Consider the following 12953-nt stretch of genomic DNA (forward strand, 5'->3'; position numbering starts at 1 on the left):
TTCCCTCCACCATGCCCAGATTCTGACACCAATATAATCGTAGGAGCTCTGGGTTGGTACAATGCCTCCTCTTCATCCCTGGTTCATCCAGAGGATACAGTTTCCCCAGCGGGACAAGCTTTTCCATGCCTGCCATGACTTGTGAACTGGCAACCCACAGATGTATTTGGTTTGATAACTCGCTCCCAGTAATTGTTTTTTAATTATAAGTTAGTTGCCATCATTTAATTAGCAGAAGAGTGCATATAAAAATCAGCAATGGAAGCTTCTACTAGGAATGCTGAAGGCTGGCAACAAACGCCTGAATTCCCATGTGGTAAATATCAGCTGGAACCAAGCAGCACAGGCCCTTCAGATGGGGCATGTCTCACTGGTTTGCCACAGGCCTCACTACTCCCTAATGTCCGTGCCAGACCCACTTTCCTCACTCCTGGGCTCCTACTGTCAGCTCACTCTAGACAGCCAAATTTTCAGTCCCTGGGATGACAGTTTGATTCAATGAATCAGCAGAACACCACTAACTTGGGTCTTTAAAAAGAGCTCAAGCTCAAAAGCAAAAATCATGGTTTAATAAATTCCTGACCATGATCCTGATTTTTATCCATTAACTTGGCTCAGGAGGAGAGGCTATTTCCATACAAAGCAGCTTTCTCCAATTCATTTGTGAAGAAAGCTTATTTTTTGACTAGAGACTAATCATGCTGTTGCTCTGCCCACATTACATGGTCCATTCTCCTCGATGAACATGGACCCTTCTCTTAGCCTTTCCTGAGCTAAATCTTGCTGATCTGTGTGCAGAGGAGGAGTATGAGAAAGGGGCTGTCAAATAAATCCTCACTGCTTCCCCCATGGATGTGATGTGCAGATGAACGGCCACTAGAAGGTCAGAAGATGTGAGGACAGCCAAGGCCTGGACTCAGAGAATGAGCCTGCTTCAGAAATGTCTCCCAAACGAAACGTGGAGCCAGATGCTAACTAACGCCCTCTGGGCAGACTCGGGCGGGCGGTAAGGTTTAATGACTTCCCCATGGCCTTTCTTCCACCCAGTCTTTATTTCAGCACCCAGCAGCATCTGAGTAAAGTGGCTCCATTCTGCTTTTTAAAAAAATAAAAAAAAAAAAAAAAGAAAAGAAAAACAGTTTTCAGTGGCATATGTCATCACTGAATTAATGCTGTTTGCCTTTTACTGGCTTGGCTCTCATCCCAGTAGAAGCAAATAAAAACGGAGTACAATGTACTATAAAAGCTACAGGCGGCGACGTATCAGATGGACCCATGTGAAACGCCTCCTACCTTCCAGTAAGGGCTGAACTTCTGCCACAGGATGAGAACCCCTCCGTGTCCAGATTAAGAGCAAGCTTGGGTCTTAGAAACCATTATTAGGAGGAGGGAAAGGCAAGATTCTTTCATTTGCAAGAAGGATGAAGAGAAGGACAATCTGTCTACTCAGAGATTTAGGGCCTGTTCTCATCATGGCTGACGTCACCAGGTTTGTCCTGAGTATCATCCCTCCTTAAAAACCTCCTGCCTCTGTGAAATTAGGGTGGCTGTTTTGTTGTTTTAAATTGTGGTTAAAACAACATGTAACACAAAATCTACCATCTCTTAACCACATCTAGGTATATGGTTCAATGACTTTAAATATATTCACATTGTCATACAACCGACCTCTAGAAATTTTCCGTCTTGCAAACCTAAAACTCTATAGCCAGTAAACAGCTTTGCATCCCTCCCTCCGCCGGCCACTGGCAACCACCATCCTTCCTTCTGTTTCTATGCTAGGCACCTTATGTAAGTGGGGTCATGCAGTATTTGTTTTTGTTCTGTTTTGTTTTTGGTGATTGGCTCATTTGAGTTAGCTTAATGTCCTCAAGGTTCACCCATGTTGTAGCATGCACCAGGATTTCCTTTCTTTTTAAGGCTGAACAGTGTTCCATTCTATGTGTGGTATGTATGATCTACCACACTTGATTTGTCCATGTATCCCGTGCTGAACACTCAGGTTGCTCTGTTGGCTGTCATAAATAATGCTGCTATGAACACGGGTGTACAAACAACTCACAGAGATCCTACTGTCTATCCTTCTGGGTAGATAGTTGACCCTTGAGCACTGCAGGAGTTGTGATTCAAGTCAGAAATCCATATATAACTTCTGACTCCCCCAAAACTTTGCTATAAACAGGCGATTAACATATATTTTGTATGTATGTCATAATTATTATACCCTGAATTCTTATAAAGAAGTAAGCTAGAGAAAAGAAAATGTTAAGCAAATCGTTAAGGAAGAGGAAATATATTTCCTATTCACGTAAGTGGAAGAGGTCATTACAAAGCAAGCCATCTTCATGCTGAACAGGCCCAGGGGGAGGAAGGGGAGGGGTTGGTCTTGCTGTCTCAGGGGTGACAAAGTGGGGGAAGATCTGTGTCTAACTGAATCTGCACAGCTTGAGCCTGTGTCATTCGAGAGTCAACTATACACCCAGGAGTAGAACTGCTAAGTCATATGGTAATTCTATTTTCAGTTTTTTGAGGAATTGCCATACCATTTTCCACAGCGATGACACTATTTTATATTCCCACTAACAATGTCCAAAGGGTTCCCATCTTTCCACATTTTTACCAACACTTATTTTCTCTCTCTATATATATATTTTTTCTTTCTTTTTTTGGATAGTAGCAATCCTAACAAGTGTGAAGTGATAAAGTAGCTGTTTTTTGTGTTGTTTTTTTTTTTTACTACAAGGCCACAACATTGCCCTTTATTTTTCTGGAGTCCTGATATTACCTCAACTACCATTGCAGAGGAATGATTGTTGGTTAGTTACAAATACTTATATTCTCCTGCGGCAGGCCACTGTGTTGACACTTGTGGGCTGGATCAGAGTGTCACTGTTTTCCATTCATCCCATGGTCTGGGGTTCCTGTGAGTTAAGTGCTCCTTTACTGATTCACAGAGAGCTTGATTTGCCAGACTCAAACAATCAAATGATGGTCTGTCATCTCTATTTCAATTAGGTGTTGGGAAATTCAGAGTATTTGATAAATCCTAATTTAATCCCAGGCCCCATAAATACAGCAAGTCCTACCCTACCAGTCGGTCACCACACACACTCAGCTGCAGCACCACATGGCTGAAGTCAGTGAGGGACAAAGGCTGTACGCCCACCTTTCCTCCAGTACACCACCCCCTACAACTGGAATTCTTGCTTCTAACCTCTCTGGAAACCTATTTGTCCTTGGTGGGTTCTGGTTTTTTACACCAAGAGATTTACAACCTGTCTTAGTGCAAAGATTACTCAGTGGGGAACAGAAATTTCCAAGGACCCAGATACTTTTAGGCAGGAATCTAAACCATACAGGCTGCTGAATAATCCCTTCAAGACACCCCAGGCTACTTCCTATGGACATGGCAGGAAAAAGACAGCTCAGTGCGAGAGGCAGGCAGAATTATAAAGAAAATGTCTCTAAAAACAAACCTGAAAACAAAACTATCCCTGGACTTTTCTGAAAGTCCATATAAGTGCTCCCAATATTATTTATTTTAAATAAACTTTGCTATAAGATTCCCAGTAGGTATTGCATTCATGATTTCTGCCCTATGTTTATGACACTGAACTATGACTTATTTTTGTTTTTAACTACTCCTTTCTTTCCTCTCAAGTAAATTTTAAAAATGAAATTTTAGGCTGTGCATGATGGCTCACGCCTGTAATCCTAGCAGTGTGGGAGGCTGGGGAAGGTGGATTGCCTGAGCTCAGGAGTTCGAGACCAGCCTAAGCAACAGCTCTAGTGAGAGCCCATCTCTACAAAAGATAGAAAAACTAGCTGGGTATTGTGAGGGCACCTGTAGTCCTGGTTATGCAGGAGATTGAGGCAGGAGGATCACTTGAGCCCAAAAGTTTGAGGTCGCTGTGAGTATAATGCCAAGACACTCTCCCCACGGTGACAAAGTGAGATCCTGCCTCAAAAAACAAACAAGGGCAGTGCCTGCGGCTCAAAGGAGTAGAGCGCCAGCCCCATATACCGGAGGTGGCGGGTTCAAATCCGGCCCCGGCCAAAAACTGCAAAAAAACCCCCCCAAAACCTCTCCAAAACCAACAAACAAAAAAACACCCAAATCTTATTATTACTACTCTAAATCAGGGTTTCTAAAACTTGGCACTGTTGCCATCTGAGACCAGGTGATTCCTCGTTGGGGGGACAGCACTATCCTGTGCACTGGAGGAGGTTTGGTGGCATCTCTGGCCTCTATCAAATAGAGGACAGGAGCAATCCCCACCTTAGCTGTGACTAGAAAAGTGTCCCCTGATACTGCCAAGTGTTAGTGGGGAAAGGATAGATTTGCCCTGGATTGATGAACCTCTGCCATAAATGGATAGTTGGTCTCCTTTCAAAAGCGTACATTCAGATAGTCACTTAATATGTCATCCTAAATCATCTGTGTTGCTCCCTCTGGAAACCAGTGCCAAAGCCAAGAGGAAGGTGGCATCACTTGGTTTGGGGCCCCGTCTTGCTATGTGCTGTGTGGCCCTGGGTCCATTCCTCGGCCTTCAGTTTCCCCACTGGTATAGCAGCAACAATGACAGCACGGGCTCCATGGGAGAGCTGCAGGATCAGGGACATGCTCAGAGCTGGCACAGAGCAAATGGGACAGGTGATACTGTTATTTCTATAATCTAAGGTTTTCAACTTGGATTCCTTAAAGCCTGAAAGTTCAAAAGACACATAGCAATGTCAGGTTTTGCCCAGCGGAGTAGGGTGGCTGGAGGTTAGCACTGTCCACTGTGGCTCAAAGCAGAAAAGCAGCCCAAAGCCTCTAACTCTATCCATTCTTAGCTCATGGGCCACGCAAAAGCGGGCCATGGGCTGGAGGTGGCCTGGAGGCTGGACCCTGGAACTGGACTCTCCCTTTAGCACCTGGTTAGGGCTGACCCAGAAGAGCCAGGCACTAAACCCTCAGGGATGAATGTTCATATATTGGGCTTCTGAAAAAGACTGAATCTGGAAAAAAAAAAACAAAAACAAAAGTTTCCCTGATTTAAGGAAACCAAAATGGAAAACCTTAGTCCTAAGTGACAGGTGTATAGACTATGCCCACTCTGAGATGTTTTTGCTAGAGCATGCTGTCCTGAACACAGCCCAGAACATTTTATTGATGCATCCAATGGCTTCCGGGTCTGCCCCCACATTAAGGCTGTGGCTCCCGTGGGAGGGACCATATGCCGGATTTCCACATAGTGCATATCCAGCTGAGGGTTTTGCACTGAAGAGACGGGAGCAAAAAGCCTGGTGAGAGGTGGCGACTGAATTTGGGCCACAAATCTCCCTGGGAGGCTTCCAGGGCAGTTGCAAGTACAGCAATGGGTACTTCAGCAGAGGCCAAGCGTAAGTGCTTTCTACCTGGCCTGGGGGGGTGTTTAGTTTGGCACATGTTTAAAAAGAGAGAGAATTTTTTTTTTTTAATTTTGAACTAAAAATTGGGAGATTCTGGCCAAAAATCTGGATTTCAGACTCACTGGCAATAATGAGTTGGAGCTGACGTAGGCCTCTGTAGAAAGAACGTATGCTCTCTAATTTGCTGCAGTCCTTAACACTCCCTAATGTCTAACACCTGGTTCTTTGTTTGTACCCACCCCCCCCACCTGACTTCTGCAGGTGTCTGAAGTTTCCACTATTTTACGGAAGGATTCCCCTCTTCACTGAGAGGTAACGCTAAAGCTACTACTTGTATAGTACTGGAAAGGATGTTATCAAACATCAAAGGAAAGTAAACAAGCCTTTTTGAGATACTTGTAAATTCATAGCATACTTTATAACTTTAAACATTATCACTTTTTCTCAGAAACTAAATATTGATTAAAATAGTTGTTTTTACTTAGTGTGCAGAAAAAAATGGTGGAACAGATTTAAACAAATGTACATTCAGAATCTTTAAATTAAATCACCTCTAACATTAAAAAATGATGTTTTTACTAAAAAAAGAATATCAAAAGCCTGCCACAGTGGCTTATGCCTATAATCCTAGCACTCTGGGAGGCCGTGGTAGGTGGATTGCTTAAGCTTAGGAGTTCAAGACCAGCCTGAGCAAGACCAATACCCTGTCTCTACTAAAAATGAAAAACTGAGGCAAGAGGATCACTGGAGCCCAAGAATTTGAGGTTGCTGTGAGCTATGATGCCATGGAACTCTACCCACTCAGGGCTTTCTCAAAAAAAAAGAATATCAGGCTGGAGGGGGTAGATGAGAGAAAGGATGGGATGGATGGAAGAAAAATGAAACCTTTGGGGGATCTTGGATGGAGGTGGGCTTTGCTGTTTTTACCTTTGAGTTACTCACATCCTTTATTAACCACCAGGCACACATGTATGTCTGCTTAAATGGGAATCAGCAGGCTCAGCACCTGTAGCTCAGTAGCTAGGGTGCCGGCCACATACTCCAGGGTTGGCAGGTTCAAACCTGGCCCAGAGCCTGCCAAACAACAATGACAACTATAACAAAAAGCAGCCGGACATTGTGGCAGGTGCCTGTAGTCCCTGCTACTTGGGAGGCTGAGGCAAGAGAATTGCTTAAGCCCAAGACTTTGAGGTTGCTTTGAGCTGTGATGCCATGGCACTCTACTGAGGGCAACATAGTAAGACTGTCTCAAAAACAAACAAACAAAAAAACAGGAATCAGCAAATGATGGCTCGTGGGCTAAATCAGGCCCACTGCCTGTTTCTGTAAACAAAGTTTTATTGAAACACGATCATGTCACTCATTCATGTATCATCTAGGGCTGCTTCCGTGCCACGCGTCAGAGCTGAGCAGTTGTAGCTCTGCCCTGGAATGCTGAATTATTTACTATCTGGCCCTTTGCTGAAAGAGCTTGGCTCATCTCCAGCTTCAGTGATCACCACCACTGCTTTCAAAACTTGCAGTGCCTGAAGTTCTGAAGGAAGAGCCTTTTTGGCTGAAGCAGCAGACCTTCCTGTTAGCTACAGGTGGTGAGGGAGCAGCTCCAACCTACCAGTGCTGGGGGTGGGCTAGAAGTCATGGAGGTCATTTTTAATGGAAAGTAGCTAGGAACCATTGTCATCATGTCCATGGGTGCCATTATTATTGTGTGTCATTTGGGTGCTGAGATCTCCTCCTTCCTTGTCAACAACAGCAAGGGTGACTCTGTTCATCCAGACCACCTTCTTCATTAAGGGCCATCATTACTCGCACTTACAGCTAAGGACACTGGACAAAGACTTGCTTGAGGACTCTGAGTAAATATAGTACAGAGCTTTCTGGGTTGATCTGATCCCAAAAGCCACTCTGCCAAGGTTGTAGATGCTTTTGGAAACTTGAAGCCTCGAAACTTAAGACCCACACTCCCCATCCCGGGTCCTGGGAGTCCCCAAGGTTCACTCTTCTCCACTTTCCCAGCAATCTGGAGACACTGCCAGCAATAACTCTCTTCCACTTATCTGGAGCAATGCCAGGCCCTGCCTCTTTCCTGTCTCTCAAACTGAAATAATCTCAGCCTAAACTCTTAGCAGCCATATTTTTCAGGAGTGTAGTCAAAGAAATACCTAGAGAAGCAGGCTGGTAACACAACTTTGCTAGAGCCCTGACTCAAGAGGCTGACCTGCTCAAGCTCACAGATGAATTCCAAGTCTATCATCTGTCTTTGGAGGAAACGCACAGGCCGCCTTCACCACTGCTTCCTGACGGGGCTCTGTGCACCCACCCTTGCCTTATCTGTCATCTCTGCGCAGGGGCCCGAGTGATCTTTCAAAAGTGTTCTGAGAGTAGTTTGGGGGAAAGATATACAACACAACTGAGCTACTTTCAGATGAGCAGCTCCCGTTCTGAGATCTACCATTGGTTTGCCATTTTAAGTAGAGTCAAATCCTCAGCAAGCCCAGTGAAGCCCATCCTGATCTGAGCTCTGCCAATCTGTGAATTCAGCCCCACCATTCCCATTCACTCTCTGTGGACTAACCACACTGGCCTTCTGATAGCTTCTCAACTGATCCAAATCCATCCCCACTTTAGGGTCTTTGGACCTGCTGTTCCCACAACCTGGAATGCCCTTCTGTCCATTTTTTTTTTTTTTTTTTTTTGACAGAGTCTCACTCTGTCACCCTGGGTAGAGTGCCGTGGCTTCATAGCTCACAGCAACCTCAAACTCTTGGGCTCAAGTGATCTTCTTGCCTCAACCTCCCAAGTAGCTGAGACTACAGGTATACCCCACCACAACACCTGGCTAGTTTTTGGAGACAGGGTGTCCCTCTTACTCAGGCTGGTCTTGAATTCCTGAGTGCTAGGATTATAGGTGTGAGCCATGGTGCCCAGCCTCCTTATGTGCACCCTTGTATGGCCAGCTCCTTCTCACTACTTGGGTCTCTGCACAAAGGTCATGCTTGACCACTCAGAGCTATGCTGTTCCCCTCCTCAATTTGGAGCACTTAAAGCTATTAAAAGGCATGCATTTGTTTACTGGAATATTCTCAATCTTTCCCCCCACTGAATACAAACCCCAAGAGAACTGAGGTCTGTGTTGATCCGTGTTCTATTCCCAATTCCCAGCCTGGGGTCTGTTATGGTACCCCATAAATATTTCCTTAACATCTTCATAAGAAATTCAACATTTTCACACCAATTCTCAGAAGAAATGTCACTGTTCATATAGAAATAGCTTCCCAAGTGGCCCCATGTTGCCTTCACTCAATTCTGTAACAGGCTACTCTGCATCTTTCCCCCAAACCACAACAAAACTGAGCAACATCACGGGAGACCCCCCCACTTCAAAAAATTAGTTCACACCAGATTTAAGAGCAAAGTAATTCAAAACATGAAAATTTATTCTAAGTTGTATCTTAACATACGAGATCTCAGCTTTAGATGAATTTTAATGTTTACAAGTGCAAAAGCAAATAAATATTTACCAGTTGCTTTTTTTTTTTTTTTTGCACTCTTATAACTCCACAACAGCTTAGATGCAAAAAAAATTGTTGCTAAACATCTTGGAGTCTGGCAAAATGAAGAATTTCTTATTAAGAAAACCCCTCACAACAATAACAACCCCTCGTGTTTATGTCTGCCTTACAGAAACCATCAGGATGGCTCATCAGGATTTGAGCAGAAGACAGAGCAACAAATTTGCTACTGGTAGGGTGAGATGAGGACCCTGGCCTCAGTGTCTGTGAACTGGCCCATGCACATGGCAATGGGAGGGCTGGGACGGACGCCCACCTTTCTTGGGCAAGGACTGTGGGCTCACACTAGTTCTCCCCAGGCCCAGGCTTTTCATTCTTTAGGTTTCAATGTAAATGTCACTTCTCTAGAGTGGCCTCTCTCAGTTCAGGTAGGTTCCTGTCCCTCTCCATAATTTTCTTGGACGACCTTGGTTACGTTATGTACCTTTCTTCCTTAACCATCTCACACTCAAAGCTTCACTTAGCTAGCTGGCTTATTGGCCAACCATCTACCGAGCCTGCTTGTTTTCTAACATTCCTGCTGCTCAACCCACCGGCCTGTGCTCCAGCTAGCTGCCGTCCCTCACCCCTTGGCCTTCCCCTTTATACTGTGACACCTAAGAGGCAGGGAGTATGCTCCCCGGGGACACCACCTCACACAGTGCCTGGCACAACACTGGCTGAATAAATGAACGAGGAGTGAATTCTTAATGAATAAACTTAAGATCGATGCCTTTTAATTCATTTCTATCATTGTGTGATTGAAAATCCCAAGTTATTCTAAGGCAAGGAAACAAATACCAAAGAAAGACTTATTCTTGCAAAGGTAACAGCTTCTTAGAATAAAATAGGAAGACACATCCACAGACGCATGTGCGCAAACACACACACACACACTTGTGTGTATCCCTTTTATAGCAGGGACATACAGGATTCCAAGAATTTAAGCACTTGCTGAATCTTTACCTAATTTGTAGAAAAAGGTGAGAGCATCTACAGCAGCACAGAAGCTGAGTGAAGGCCAGCACCACTCACCTGGATGGACAGTGATAAATCTGCTATCCTCGGAAAATCGGTCCCCTCGGGGCTTTTTAGACGGCGAGTCCGGCCTCCTGGGATCACTCCCTGCATACTGTTCCTCTGTGACTGTAGGGGGCACTTGGGTGGAGGTGACCGAATCGGGGTCCAGATCTGGGTCAGCATCCCTCCTCTCCCCCGGCTGGTGTGTGGGGACAGCGGTGAGGCCTGGCCCCCGCCCAGGTATAGTCTGATGCCCCCTGTCCTGGGTAGTCCTGTTGGGAGACGAGGCTGTGGGGCTGGGCTGGGTCTGGCTCTGCTCCTGGGCGGCCTGGGTCGTCTCACTCTTCTCCTTCTTCTCGGAGTCCTTCTCGCCCTCCTCCTCATGCTCCCGCTCACCATCCTCACTCTCACTCTTTTCATCTTTTTCCCCACCTTCCTCCGTGCCCTCGCTGTCCTTGGTTGGCGCTGAATCGCCGTCTGGCCCCAGAGAAGCCAAGGCTTCTGTGGTTGCGAGGACCGGCCTGCCCGCCTGCTTGCCGGCGGCAGCGGCTGTGGGCAGACGTGTGGGCCACACCGTGCTGGGGAAGGAGGAGATGCCACCGCCACCAAACCCCAGGCCGGCGAGAAGCGTGCTGGTGACCACTGAGGCCACTGTTGCCTGGCTGCCACTGGACGACGGGCCCATCCCAGTTGCCATGGAAACAAATGAGAAGGGGATGCCAGAGGACGTCCAGGTGGAAGATCCCGAACTGATGGGGGCCATGTCAGCTGAAGAGGCAGGAGGCGCTGTGGGCTGGATGGAGCCACCCGGAGGATGAAGAGGCAAGAAAGGACAAAGCAGAGACACGTCCCGATTAGCACAGGGAACAAGGCCTGGCTGTGGCCTCCAAGAATTTCACTCTTTTGTCCTATGGAGTTTCCCAAAGTACGCTATGCAAGTTCACATTTTAGATCTATGGGTGACCGACTCTTACTTCAATGATTTTGTAATGACTTTGAGCACATAAAAAGCAGTCTAGTGTATCAAACTCAAATTTTCACCGATACTACTCAAGTTGAGACAGGCAACACAAAAGTAAGTTGCCTTAAAGACAACAAATAAAAAATAAATTGGCAACATCAGTCATCTGTTCTTGGGGTGACACAGTCAGGATCCCCATGATTTCACATGTACCACTGATACTCAAGGAGAACCACCAGCTCTCAGGGCTGGGAAGACTCTGGGGGACCTGGTTCAACCCAACCCCATTATAGCGAGAAAGTGTGTGCGTCAGGAGGGAAAGCTGCCCACCCACATCTGCAGTGGCAGGTCAGACGCAAGAGCCACACTGCACTGCAAGCTCTGGGGCACCTGTTTACATCTCTGCGTCTCCTCGCTGAGTGCCACATAGTCACGGTACCCCTCAGGGTACCCCACGGTATCCTTGGGCTTATCCACAGCAAAATCCATGTCCATCTGGATGCCGAAAACATCAACAACAGTAACAAGAGTTTCACTTGACAAGTGTGACCTATTGCCAGGGCTTTCCATGGTCCCCTAGAGGCAGGAATGATAATCACCCCATTTTACCTCAGGAAAACTAAGGCACAGAGATTTTGAGGGGTATACCCAGGTGCATGGCTGGGAAGGCACAAATGCAGAGCTGCCTGGTCAGCTCTCTCTCCCCACCACACTAAACTGGGGCCGAATGTGGGAATCCATTCATATAAGGCATCTTGAGAAACAAGAAATATTGCTTTATCAGTTTAATTTTAGTTCTTGTAAGCTCATGAAGAGAATTCTGAAGTCCACTGCATCATCCCTATAGTTCAAAACGATGGCTAGAACATTTTGGGTTGCATACTTCATCTTCAAACTTTATAGTTTAAGGATAACCAAGTTAGCCAAGTTGAGTTCTGGGGGTGGTTTTTTTAAAATGCCAAAGACCACATAAGATAAGGCACTTGGTGTAGAGGGGTCAGACTGCCCGGGTGTGAGCTGATCTCTCACTTGCTCTCTGGGTTATGCTGGACATCTTACTTAACTCGCAGTTTCCTCATGCAAACCGGGAATAATAGTAACACTGACTTTGTGGGCTGCCTCATGGAGTAAATAATAAATCTGTGCCTGAAACTCAGGAAGTGCTTAGTGAACTATAGGCTATTGTTGCTTTCGGCATGGAGGTAATTAGTATTATAATTACTGGTTGTACCAAGAATGAGGACACTGAAATATTAATTCAGGCTCCAGAAATTTTCAGATCCATGTGCTTTTGGACAAGTGACAAGCTCTGAATTTTAGCATACATCAAATGAAGGGGTCGGACCAGATTAACTCTGTCATTCCTGCGCTGACTGCACAGATCATATCTAATTATAAATCTGGGGGACTTCTGCCTTGAAAAAAATCATATAATATAACCCTCTAACAGTGTTGCATAGCTTTTTCTCATATGGTAATGTGTTATAAAAAGTGAATAATGTAAATTTTTTCATTTTAACCTTGTCACACTGAGCAGTTTAACAATATTATAGTGCCACCTGGTGGTGACAGTTTTAATTGCATGCAAATTAACAGCCATGACAAAGCCCTTACCATTCCCTACTTACCACTCCCGTTTTCACAATTCTGGTCCCTTGGAATATTCGGGTGGTATTTGCTGAGAGACAAAAAAAATTACATTGTAAACAATAAAACCTTTTTGTTGTTTACAATTCCAACACAACTTTGCTCATGGACACAAATCTCAATTACCATGTAATTGTCACATGTCAAAATGTTACATCATTCTTCTCTAGATTTTTTCCCAATCATTTCAAAATGTAAAATGCTTCTTAACTTGTAAATCATACAAAAACATGCACAGAGCCAGACTTGACCTGGGGGCTGTTATTGGTTGATTCCTATCTGATTAACAATCTTTATTCAACTAATTTTACATGGTAACACTGTGTAGCTACTACCCATGTTAAGATATACTTTCCAGTGCTTTGAAGGAAAAAAGGTTT

General features: G+C 45.2%; 1 protein-coding gene across 4 annotated transcripts in view; it reads right to left on the minus strand.

Moving 5' to 3' along the window:
• Positions 1 to 12953, minus strand: part of PTPRG (protein tyrosine phosphatase receptor type G) — a 773199-nt gene that overhangs the window by 94176 nt on the left and 666070 nt on the right. For all 4 annotated transcript variants that reach the window (XM_053598712.1, XM_053598711.1, XM_053598714.1 and 1 more), the window contains 2 exons: positions 12555 to 12604; positions 9981 to 10758 (listed from right to left, as the gene is read on the minus strand). In XM_053598712.1, coding sequence (XP_053454687.1) covers positions 9981 to 10758; positions 12555 to 12604 — 828 coding nt within the window. The remainder of the gene's footprint in view (positions 1 to 9980; positions 10759 to 12554; positions 12605 to 12953) is intronic.

Source organism: Nycticebus coucang, chromosome 8 (assembly GCF_027406575.1).
Source record: "Nycticebus coucang isolate mNycCou1 chromosome 8, mNycCou1.pri, whole genome shotgun sequence".
Classification (NCBI taxonomy): Eukaryota; Metazoa; Chordata; class Mammalia; order Primates; family Lorisidae; genus Nycticebus; species Nycticebus coucang.